General features: G+C 36.6%; 1 protein-coding gene across 5 annotated transcripts in view; it reads left to right on the forward strand.

Annotated features, from left to right (window-relative positions):
- LNPK (lunapark, ER junction formation factor) overlaps positions 1 to 12,041 on the forward strand; it is a 44,221-nt gene that overhangs the window by 21,647 nt on the left and 10,533 nt on the right. For all 5 annotated transcript variants that reach the window (XM_086615443.1, XM_086615444.1, XM_086615448.1 and 2 more), the window contains one exon: positions 6,697 to 6,915. In XM_086615443.1, coding sequence (XP_086471569.1) covers positions 6,697 to 6,915 — 219 coding nt within the window. The remainder of the gene's footprint in view (positions 1 to 6,696; positions 6,916 to 12,041) is intronic.

Here is a 12,041-nt window from a genome sequence, read left to right on the forward strand (position 1 = left end):
CAATTCTTTGCTGGTTTAAATGTGCTTTTGAATAAAATAATAAAAGAAATAGAAAAAAACTTGTGTGTATGTTTCAAGGAAACCTTGTTTCTAGATTGCACACACAGGTTTCAAGACTGAAAAGATCTCTCCTCCACACTCTTCTAGTAGAATGTTTGCATTAAAAATGTGAACTATAAATTAAAAAAAAAAATTATACAAATAAACAACTACTAAGTTTTTCTTAAAGTTGAGTAAAATATGCTGTAATTAATCAGAAAATGCTGGTATTAGCACAGTATAAAAGTCACCTTGTATTGTAATACTGAAGATAACTGCGAAGATCTGCCTCTAAGTGTGAGTACTAATTTGCTGTTATAACCAACTTAGACCTGTAGGGGCTGGTGGTCAAAATGAACTGCAGAATCTGATGTGCATAACTTTCCATAAAGAAACAGATTGCTTTAGAGCGTATATTAGAATTGTCGGCTCTGTATCTAATTCTTATAAGTAACCACACTTTTATTTGTCTCACTTTTCGCTCTTGGAGTGCTGGTTTTGATGGGCGCAGAGCACCTGGATTTACTAAAAAAAGTGTTTATAAACTACATGGTCAAATACATTGTTATGTTCTTCTTGCTTAGCTTCAAATTGTCATGAAAACATTTTTAGCCCATCCATACTTGTTGACATTGACAGTGAGTAGTTGAAGTGCAGCATGTTAGCAGTAAAGCTTTTATCTCCTCCGGTGTCCTAGACACAACAGCTTTTTCTCGAGTTTGCTCCTTACCTGTCTTTCCCATCGTTCCACTTCTGCAGCATTCATAGCTTAAGGCTGAAAGGCCATTCCGACACCCTGTTCTGTCCTCTGTCTTAATACAGCTCATGGGTGGTTGCCAAAAATTTTCTGTCATACCTGTAATGTTTAGGTAGTCTTTTTTTTTTTTTAAAAAAAAAAGCCTCTTTATATTCATTCTTCTCCTTGAGATATGTTAGAAATCCCTCCAGAAGCAGGGTGACAGATCTGTTTGTAGAATGCAATTAATGCTGATCAGGGGATGAGACTGCCTGGAAATGTGTGTTTCTATGTAGAGATTTGGAGATAACTAGCTGTAAATTAAATAGACATGAGAAGTCTTTAGTCACCCTGGCTTCATTAAGAGATATCACCACCATTTTTGAAACTCCTAAGGAGTTGTATGATTGTGCTCTTCCCCTCTGCCTGGACTGTGTAAGTAGCTATGGTGACACATGAGTTGCTTAGTCTCTATTAGGTAACTAGTCTGGTGTATGTTTGGGTTTACAAAGCACAGAGTATGTACTTTAGATCCAGGGTTCTGAGTGAGTCAAAAGCAGGTTAGTTGGTGTATTGTGTTGATTTTTGACTTGACTGTTAATGGAAGGGCTATGAGGGAGAGGTTCTGAGAGAGCTAGAAGTGTTTCTGAGACCCAGACGCTATAGGCTGTGATCTACGTTAATAAGCGTGGTATAATAGGAGTAGATTTGTAGAGTGAAACAGCTGTTGCTGAGGAGTTTGCCCACACTATATATGTTTAGGAGTTTTTATTTAGGGCTAGCTGTAAACTGGTCTCGTGGACCTGGTAGGAGGCAACTTTCAGTTTAGTTTCATTTGAGAAGAATGTAAGTGCTGCTCTCTGAGACTGTTGTGGTGTGAACCAGAGACCTCTAAGTGGGGACACAATTGAGAAAATGTAAAGTACACTTCTGATTCAAACATTATTCAGCTTCTTTGGGTGCATCCACATCAAAGTAAACAATTTACTTTATCCTGAATAATAGTGCAGTTTAGCCTTGGAAAGGATTTTTGAAAATAAGTTTTGTACGTTATCATGGCTTACAGTTGGAATTGATGATCTTAAAGTCTTTTCCAACCTAAATGATTCTATATAATTTTGTTCACATCAGCACAACTTCCTTTTTTCTCTTTTTCCAATTTTTCTCTAACCCATTGAATTTGGAATTGATGCTGCTTTTTGTCCATGTAAAAGTGGATATTCAGACTATTGTAGATGCATTATAGTTCAGGAGGGACACGCTGTGTTTGGCTTTAGGTTCTGAAATTGTGGAGGCATTTTTTAAAATAACCTGTTCTTGGTATGTGCAGTAATTATTTTGATTTTTAGCTATCACAAGCCTACTAGCTTATTGCTGTTCACACTAAATAATATCTGCCCAACACAAATACTAACTTCTATTCTGTGTCGTATATAACTTACTGTAACTACATGACAACTTAATGTGGTTGTGGTGTACTTTGTTGTATGCAATATGTGACAGAATTATAGTGATTGGGAATAATAAAATGTCTGTTAACAAGTTAACATTAAAGCTTCCTTGATCTCTTTGCCCACTTTGGAGACAAACTAGCCAGGCAGCAGAACTCCTCATCTTGAGCTCTGTTATTGAGTCTTTGAAAAGAGGGTAAATATTGTCCAATGTGTAATCGGATTGGACAATGTTGTGTATAAGGCAGCTGTTGATATGGTTTTGACTTACCAGTTGAAATGGAAACTTGTGCATCTTACTAATTAGGACAGATTTAATCAGCGTTACATACTAGTTGATTCTCAGAAAAACAGCTCATAGGGCCCCAATTTTCATATGTATTTAGCTCTTTTCGCAATTTTTGTGATTTTGACATGCACTTCTTAAATAATGGTAGTTTTAACAGATGATTCAGATGAATCTTGAGTTTGGCATAAGAAAGCACCTGGAAATCCAGAAGGAAAGGAATTTGAAAACTGAAGTGCAATTTTGTCTGTTCAGAAATGTTTTGAGGGGGTAGAGTTAATAAGCATGTAGTTACTCTGTACTTAGGCCGTATGTAAAAAAATAGGGTGAGTATATATTGGCAGTGGAAATAAATATTTATCAGTGATATCCTGTTGTTGATACCTGCTCCCTTCGTTGTGCTAATACAACTGCTAGCAGGGCTGTGTTGCAAATGAGATCATTCCATGACCTGAATTAAAAATAATGTAATAACAGATATTGCAAACTATGGGATGGGTACAGGCATGAGGAGGAAGAAAGAAAATTATTGGCTGGTCTTTGCCACTAAAGCCAAAAAGTTATGTGAACTATATATTGACCTGCATTTTGCTCTAGCACTTTAAAAATGATATATTCCTCTCTACAAAAATCAAGGAGTTTTGAAGTGAGGGAGAAATAAAATAGTTATGCTTGTAAACTTGAAAGATACAGCTGTCTCACCACTGACAATATTTTAATGTTTTTTAAGAGATCATACTGAATCATCAGTTGTGAGTAGTAGCCCTGTTAAGTAATGTGTCTACTTGTGTATCTGTATTGTTCAGTGCCAATAACTGCAGAATTTGGACTCCAGCATGCTTGAAGAATAAAAGTTCTATTTTTAAGTTATTTATCTATCTTCATAGAGTTGGTTTGCGGATGCACAAAAATCAATCAAGGAAGAAAAGACCTTGGAAAATTGCAAAGCTTCATTAAAGCTACATCAGCCGTAACTGCATATTGTGTTAGTGTTGGGATCCAATGGACATGTGACTCAGCTAACGTGGAACCTGAGTTACGGAAATCTGGAGCTTTGCAAGAGGCTTATTATTAACACGTTGCATCTCAACATAAGGCAATTTGAGAAGTATATAGAGCATATCCAGTTTCTGAAGAAGAATATTAGGACTGTTACTGTGGAATAGGACAGCAGACTGAAAAGGAATTAGAGGAGTTCATGGACAACAGGATCCATATGAGATTCTAAAATGGTTAGACAGGGCTGTGCTCTCTAACGTCGCTGGCAATGTGTTTATGGATCCTGGGGGTGGTACCAGAGATGTAGGCAAAAGAAGGCATTAAGATTTGTGTGTTGTCATTAAATAACATCTACAACCACTCTAAGAGATGAAATCCTGGGATGGATGGGCTATTGGTCTTGCTGAGGAGAACATTTCTCATGTTCTCATAATGTAAGTTCTTTGGATAACTTCTCTTACTTGGGGAGCAGCAGAATGTTGGCAAGTTCTCTTTTAAATATGAAGTAAGAATAGAGTGAAAGCTAAATGAACTTCTAAGTGGAGGGGAAGAAAAAAAAAAGCCTTGTGAATAACCTGATATAATTTTATGGAAACTAGCAATGAGTCTTGTGTTCTTATCTCTGTAATGAGACTAAAACTACTGAAGCACATCTCTGTAATAATCACTGTAAAGTACTTGGGTTCAACATCTTCGTAGGAGCAAAAATACAGGGAAAGAGTCATTAAATTAGCAGTAACTTTTTAAAAATTGAAAACCTTTTTAATGGAGGCTTGCCAAAAGTGACCCTTCAGAAAGAACAGGCAAAAGGGGCAAAGCTCTTGCAAGTGGCATGGGAGTTTCTTAGAAATAGTGTATTATGGGCTCAGAATAAATGTGAATATATCTGTGACCTATCAAAACAGACTCAGAGCTGTTAAGCAACCAAAATTGACATGCTTAAACCACATGATATAGGAAGACAGCCTTCAAAATGTAGTAAGTAACATCCAATGTAGAAATTTTACTCATGATCTTTGACATTTTTATATGTAAAACCATAATAAAGCAGGCTTTGTAATGAAAAAGAATGAAGAAAATTTTAGAGTGGATTAAAATGTCTTTTTAGATATTTAAAATGATCTTGGAAAAACTGGAGTTAGGCTTTGTATTTATTGCTCATTTTTTTTGGTTGTGGAGCTGAGAAGAGTTGAGAAATTGCATATCCTTTAGCTGTATTTTTGAAACTAGTAAATAAGTGGAAACTGACACAGACTTGAATGTATGGATGAATAAATCATGGGGCAGAGTCAATATATTGTTGGTAGATGAGTCATGCCTGTTGGTCAGATGGCTTGAAGATGATGCAATTATTCTAGTGTAGTTAGACTTGAAAGGTTACTACTAAGGTCTCTCACCAAGAAAACTCTCAAAGAAATGTCAATGATGAGGTGGTTCATAAATGAATTCTTCATTAAAATAAAACTTTCAACACAGGAACAGTTTTCAAAATAGAAACAGGTCACCAAGGAAACCTAAAAGGTTTCTGCAACTACCTCACCAACTTATCCTGAACAGTTTAAGTAGTGAGAGGACAGACTTAACTTGCTAAAACCAAGTTAAAATACAGAATCTTTACAGTCATTGGGTGATCTAACTTGGACAATAAAGTTGTGTGATGTAGCACAGTCATGCACATGAAGGTGTGTCAGGGGAAAACCAGTAATTTGTTCTGCTCTGTAGGTAACTGAACTAGGTGGATTTTTAGTAAGACTTTGTGCTGTTGCTAACTCAGGATACCCAAGAGTCTCTTATTCATTCTTCTGGTGTTTGACCTAGTACTTCAGTGATAGCAGCTCTTACTTAGCTGGTGTAAGCTGATGTCACACACTCCCTGCCTCCTCCAGCCCATACAGAAGCTTAGCATGGTAGTATTGTACTTTCAGGGACAGGGATCATTGCTTCAGAATTCAGCACACTCATCTCCCTGTGACTGGTTGCCAGTGGACCTGTAAACAGTGCCCGCTAAGGATTTTAAGTCTTCCAGCCTGATACAAAGTCAGCAGATAACATATCTCTGATCTTGAAACTTAGGGAGATGAATTTAAACTCCAATTCTAATGTTAAAATTCTATTTGTTGTGAAGGAAGATGAGCAGCTAATGTGAGTGCTAGACACTAACTTTGTAGGGCACTAGCACCTTAGTGTAGGTGTTGTTGGGGTGTATCTTTTAGAGACTAAGCTGTCACTCGTTAACCATGTTAATGTCCACAGCCCTGAAGTGAGGGTTACATTTCAATTTGATTTGTTGTGGATAGTCTATTTCAAAGGCTCCCTTGAGGTGACTAGGTATAGGTGGGATGAGAAATAGATGATAGTGACTGCTGTTCATGAGCACTCTCCTGGCTTGTTTGGGGTATCGAAGTTGCGTCTAAATATAATATAACTTGAGATTTGCGTGAATAATATAGTATCCAAACCTTAATATATTACTGGGATGATATTCTCATTGGTGTTAATGAGAGCTCTGGCTTCAGGTAAGAACAACCAAGGAAACCTATTAAGTTTTTCATAATAGTGACTTAATATTAACTCTGAGTGTGGAGTGAGAAGAGATAGAAGTAAGGACATGTGCCAGCAGAGCCAGTTCTTGCTTTGTCACAATACAGGCACGTGGCTTGTTTGGAGTGTTACTGAAAAAAGTGAGCGAAACTATGATCTGAATGAAGCATTGTTTTCTTCTGGCTTTAGAATTGTTTCATTTGTCCAATCTGAAAAATTTTTAGTAACTGTGGGCATTTAGCCTGGATATTTTAGACATTGACTGTGTAGTTTTTGGTCTCATGGAAAGCTAAGTACTTGGAAGCATGCTTAAACCATAGAGTAAAACCAGTGCCCAGTTCTGTCTGCGCACTGTGGTTTGAATCTAACTGCTCATATCTCCAACATTCTGCCTTAGAGAACAGAATCGCAAGGTAGGCATCTAATTTTTGGAGTTTTGCCCTGAGTGTTTAACAGTTAATGAAGTACAGTATTCTGTGTGCTGTTCATTTCTGTGGCGTGCTCAGCCAGGCAGCTGGTGACTTCTAGTTACAGACCTTTCTGGTTTTGTTTGACTCTGTAATTTGCCGATTGGAATAACACTATTAATGTACTTTTGCTTATAATGCTTGATGTTAAATTCAATATGCATATGTTCTTGTCAGAAATACGTCAGAGGACCACAGCTCAAAGAAGTGCTTCTACACCCTCGCCTACGACTCTCAAACAAGGCTCTCCGAAGTCACTGGTTCCAGCATCTCCTAATCTGCAGAGACACACATCAGCTCTGAGTGGGCCCCCAGAAAGAACTGTTGTGCCATCCTCGCAGTTAAATGTTTTACCAAGACGCCCTGGATCCCCTGCTACTTCAGTGCCTGGAATGGGTAAACAGAGCACTTAATGTTATTTACAGTTTATATTGTTTTCTCTGGTTACCAATAAAATAGGCCATTTTCAGACAGTATGGAAATGGCATTTCATTTGGAAATAGCAGAGCAGTTATCTGATTAAGCAGGAGTTCCATATTCAATTAGCCATAACTCTTTACAGCTGGCACCTTTTGATGCTGAAACCTATTGCCTGAGCTCATTTAACCGTTATGGCTTCTTTGTTTAAATGGCAATAAAACTTTGCAGTATTCTGTAGTCAACAGTATAGCATACCTTTTTATGTTCTTAGTTTAGAAGAGCTCTACACTTAGATAAATCAGGTACAGAGGAGAACACTTTCAGAATGCATTCATGTTTCTCACTAAACCCTGCACATATTTTTTTAACATGCATCTTGACATTTATTTAAGTTTTTACTCTAGAAGGTATAGTCATGCTATCTGTACTCCTAGGTTAAAATGTAAAATACCAAACACAGCAGAAAAGTTGTTGATGTTGTAGCTGAATTCTCCTAAAATCGCAGTTATTTTGGTACAAGAGTCAAAATAGGTTGAAATCTGGTAGAAATGAGTGCTCCTTAAAATTCAGTTTCATATTATGAAAACAACTTTCCCTTTGTGTTCAGATAGGATGGAATTTATTAAATAGAACATGAACTGATTTCCAGAGGAGGGATAGCAAAACTTTAGAGTTTTGGGAGGGAGGCGTTGTTCCCATTCTCCTCATGGATGGTAAGGCTGTGTACGGATTAGTGCCAGGCCTTTCATTTGTTGCAGGATGTCTGGCAAGTTGGATCACAAGGTAAGAAAGATGAAATGCTGCCTTGAAAATAGAAGGGATGCAACTTGCCAAGAATCTCCTGAGCACCACTGTAATGTGGAGTAGTTCTTTGTTCTTTTCACAGTGATCAAGAATGTTTTTCTCCTCCCTGTGTTCCTGATTCTTAACTTTAAGTTACTCAAGTCTCAAACTGTATGTCCTTACTTACCAGCTTGCATGATACAATCTAAAGTAAGGCTGTACGTAAAACGTTAACACCTGGTCTCTCTTAATGGAAGATCTTGGACAGCTGAACGTTAAAGTGCCTGTTCATATTGTTTAATGTAATGGAATAAACTTGTCATGAAAAGTTGTGATCTCTCTTTTCTGCGGAGTCTATTAAGCCTTATTTTTTTGTTAGCAATTGTTTACCTGTATCATGAAACTGCTAAATTTGTTTTTTATCCCTGAAGTGAAATGTAAAGGCAAGTTATTAGTAAGTCTTGCTTATCTTGAAGTACCAGAAATCAGCTCCTTGCACCAGGAAATTGGGTCATTTGGTTACAGACCACGTTTACTGAAACCTGCTTACTGAAAATTCCTTAATGACTTTAAAATCGCGTTCTCCTTGTTTAAGAAAATAGCTGTGTAATAAAATAATATCAGCTATATAATAGTTTTATTCTTAGGGGAAGATTCAGGCACATTGAATAAGTTGGATGAAATTCAGCCTTTACTGCAGAAATGCTTTAGAGGAAAAAGGAAAAAAAAAATTACTTGTTTGAAAGGACGGTTGCCAAGCCTGTTAATTAAAATATTTAATGTAGTTTTTGTGATAATGCTTTGTAGGCACATATATATATATTTTTTTTTTCACTAATAACTAGTATTTTGATCAAATGTATTATTTTGCCATGGATAGCATTGGAAGCCACTGCAGTTGTCAGTTAGTGTGGAAGCACTGTTTTCTCTTGAATTTCCCCAAACCTTGCAGGCGTATAAAATCTCAGTCATGTAGCTGTAGTGAAAAGTATGTAAATTCAGTATCTATAAGAGTAGTATCATTGCATCTAAGTTTATGCGTGGCTTGCAACAAATATAAGTAGCCTTAATTATCTCTACTTTAGAGAAAATTAATAATTCATTTTTGTTATACTATATTTTGTAGTGGAGAATCAATTTAACATGTATTACCACAGAGCTCCCATATGTTTGAAAATTAATAACCAGCAGGTAGTTGAGAGTTTGCCAAGCTTTGTAGAAATGACCAGTCTTCCTACAATGATTGCTTTTGATGTTTATATTAATTACTGATGTCCATAACAGCATGAGAACTAAAGATGGTTGGTTTGAGTTATTAGTAGGCAACTAATTGAAGTTGTTCTTGGAGCATCTTGTGATGTTTCATTCTAGGTAACTTTATTTTATCTTTACCTCGTTTATTAACTTCTAGAAAGTTTCATATATTGGTGATATACAGGTCATATGAAAATTTTAGTCTTTTGAATATAGGGCTAAATAAACATTTGAGCGTTAGCCAGGTATTCACAAAATTCTAGAGTTTCATTCACAAATTTCACAAAATTCACAAATTCTAGAGTTTTATTGCAGATTATATCAGTGCTCCAGATCTTTACTTCACACCTATGTCGGACATTGTCCATTCACTTTATTAATGGAAGTATTGGGTCTTTCAGATTTTTTGAAGCTTTAGGAAACACATTTTGCCTGAAGTCTTCTCTGGACAGTTTTTTCAGAATCTATGAAACGAAACATTAGGTCCAGTTTATGTTGCACTGAATTTGTTCTGCCTTGCTGCTGTAAGGGGTTTTTCTTAATCTAGATTCCTGCTTGTTGACAGAATACAGGAATAACTTGGTAATGCGTTCACTGATTGATATCTCCTGAATTCAGTTCTCTCATTTGTGAAAATGGGGGTTATCTTGAAAACATTTGTGTCGAGCATGAAACTTCCTTGTGTTTATTGAAGAGTTCTAAATTTCAGTATTTTCTGATCAAATTTTATTGTGCTTGTGAAGATTAGGACAGTCCATTTAGGTCAATTATCCAGTATCGGTGAGAGGTGTTTTGACAGGCTGTCCTGTTAGAAATATTGCAACCTTAGTGGCAAGATTAGTCTCGTTCTGTGTGTAGCGCTTGGAGAGGTCCCTGCTGAAAAGTTTGATTCTTACCCTGTTTCTGACGTTTGCCATACAGGATGGAGGTTATCTGTATACTGTATTGAGCTTGAGGTTTGCTACAGTGTAGTGCATTCTGTCATAAGTTACTCCTTTTTCCTTTGTTGCTCTGAAGGTTAAAAGGTAGAAGTCTTGAGATGATAATTGCTGGCAGTTACGTTTAGTGCTGTATTTAAACTTAAAGCCCATCTTGGATCAGTTTATCAAATAGTAAGACTTGCTCTGTTGTCTTTTCCTGTGTATACTTTACTTAAGAGGTATTTGTTCTGCTCATATGTTTATGAAAGAGCATCGGTTGTGTTGGCAGCTGTGACTTTGTGCATGTCCTGGTGCTGTCCCCTGTAAGGTGCTACAAGAAAGCTGGATCTGTCTTCTGAGAAGCATGAAGTCCACTGTTTTTTTCCATGGTATCTTTCAATTAAACATCCTTCTGAATTAGTTCAACTTGCTAGCAAACTCTGCTCTCTTGGAAGTCCTTTACTTGGATTTTTTTTAAAATACCTTTTTGCATCTTCAGACAATGGGTTTAGTTTGTTTTACCCTTTAGCTTCCTCTTTGTTTTTTTGGCATTATGGGGGATTCTGTGAAACATACCTTCCCAAGAAAAATACTGGAAGTGTACAGCAAATTGAAAAAAGAATTGAAGGCTGAATCTGTGGTCCCTAAAAGCCTTTCCTTTAAGTCATGCTTTTTGTATGTGTTTTTACTGGATATAGCGAGAGTAGCTACAAGCCAGAATTTTTCCCTGCAAAAACACTGTCACTTTTTGTGCCTTGAGAATTTTACTTGTAAGAATGAAATATACTTAGTTTTTGCATGGCTTCACATTACTGTATGCTCATCTCAGTACGAAACCTGCTAGTGTTAGTTGTTTCTTTTTTGTCTAACTTTCTTAACTATATTAGGCTTGAATAGGACTTCTGCATTATAACAAGTAGTTTTGTCATTGCATTAAGCTTAGCCTCATCTGTCAGGTTTCATAGTTTTGTCTTCAGATGGCTTGAAGCTGACCTCTTTGTCTCAGTTTCAGAGTTCTGAAAGGACTGGTTTGTTGTCCTACTCAAACACCCTTTTTTGTGGCCTTTGAATGTAATATTCATAAAGGTCTTATGGAAATATTTCAAGTCTTCCCCCTTCCCCCCTCCGAATGCTGACTTAGTTATCTTGCGTTCAAGACTATCTGTCTGGTATCTATTTGTTGAAAGTACTGTAACTTAATATCTCCTGTGCTTGTGTAAAATTCTCTTGGCCAGGGGCGTCCTTGGGAAGGTTTCAGATACTTAGTTATTTGCATGGTCACATCTGAATGATTCAGAGTGAGTTTCTTACGAATCGTGTTTTGCTCATTATGCCTGGCATCTTCTGTTTTAAGGCTGGAAAGGAAGGTAGACATAGGAACTCAAAGCTATGGAAATGGAAATTGGCAACTTGCACTGCTGGTTTAAAACTTTGTGGAAGGACAAGTTTGTGCTTTAACTGTTTAACTGCCATGTGTAAACGGAGGTGAAAAAGGTGGTACCAACTATTGCTGTTACCTGTTCTTAATGGAGTTTTATTTTGATAGCAGTTTTTTAAACACATGAGATATGAAAAATGGTATCTTAGTAGTGGCCTTCTGGCTTCTTTGACTAAGCAAAAATCTGAAACTGTCCAACTTGCTGTTAAACATGGGATTACCAAAATGTCAAATGGCTAGACAGGTTTAACATATAGACTGAACACGGACTGAGAATATGCTCATGCGGTATAGTAATTAAACAGAAACTGGTGGGTGATACTTTGGTAACAACTTTAGTTCTACTACTGTTGCGATTGATTTTTGCCAGATTTATTGGTGTAAACTTGAAGTGTTGCATATGCAACGCCGAGAGTATATAAAGAAAACTCAAATAAGGAGTTTTTCTTTGCTTAAAAAGCCTGTGTTTGTGAGTAATCATTAAATACTATTGATGCCTTAAGTTCTTTAGACATTATAAATTTAATTACATATCCAGGGTGTAAAAATAGAGTAATTTAATAAGATTATAAGCTAAAGGAGCAGAAGAGGAACTTTTGACTATTGTGGGTTTAAAAATCTTACAGCTTTCCTAGTGCACTAAAAAAATATGACCGTATATTAAGTAGGTGCAATTACTTTATTGCACTAGCACACACAGTGATATA

This window comes from Tauraco erythrolophus, chromosome 8 (assembly GCF_009769465.1).
Source record: "Tauraco erythrolophus isolate bTauEry1 chromosome 8, bTauEry1.pri, whole genome shotgun sequence".
NCBI classification, from domain to species: Eukaryota; Metazoa; Chordata; class Aves; order Musophagiformes; family Musophagidae; genus Tauraco; species Tauraco erythrolophus.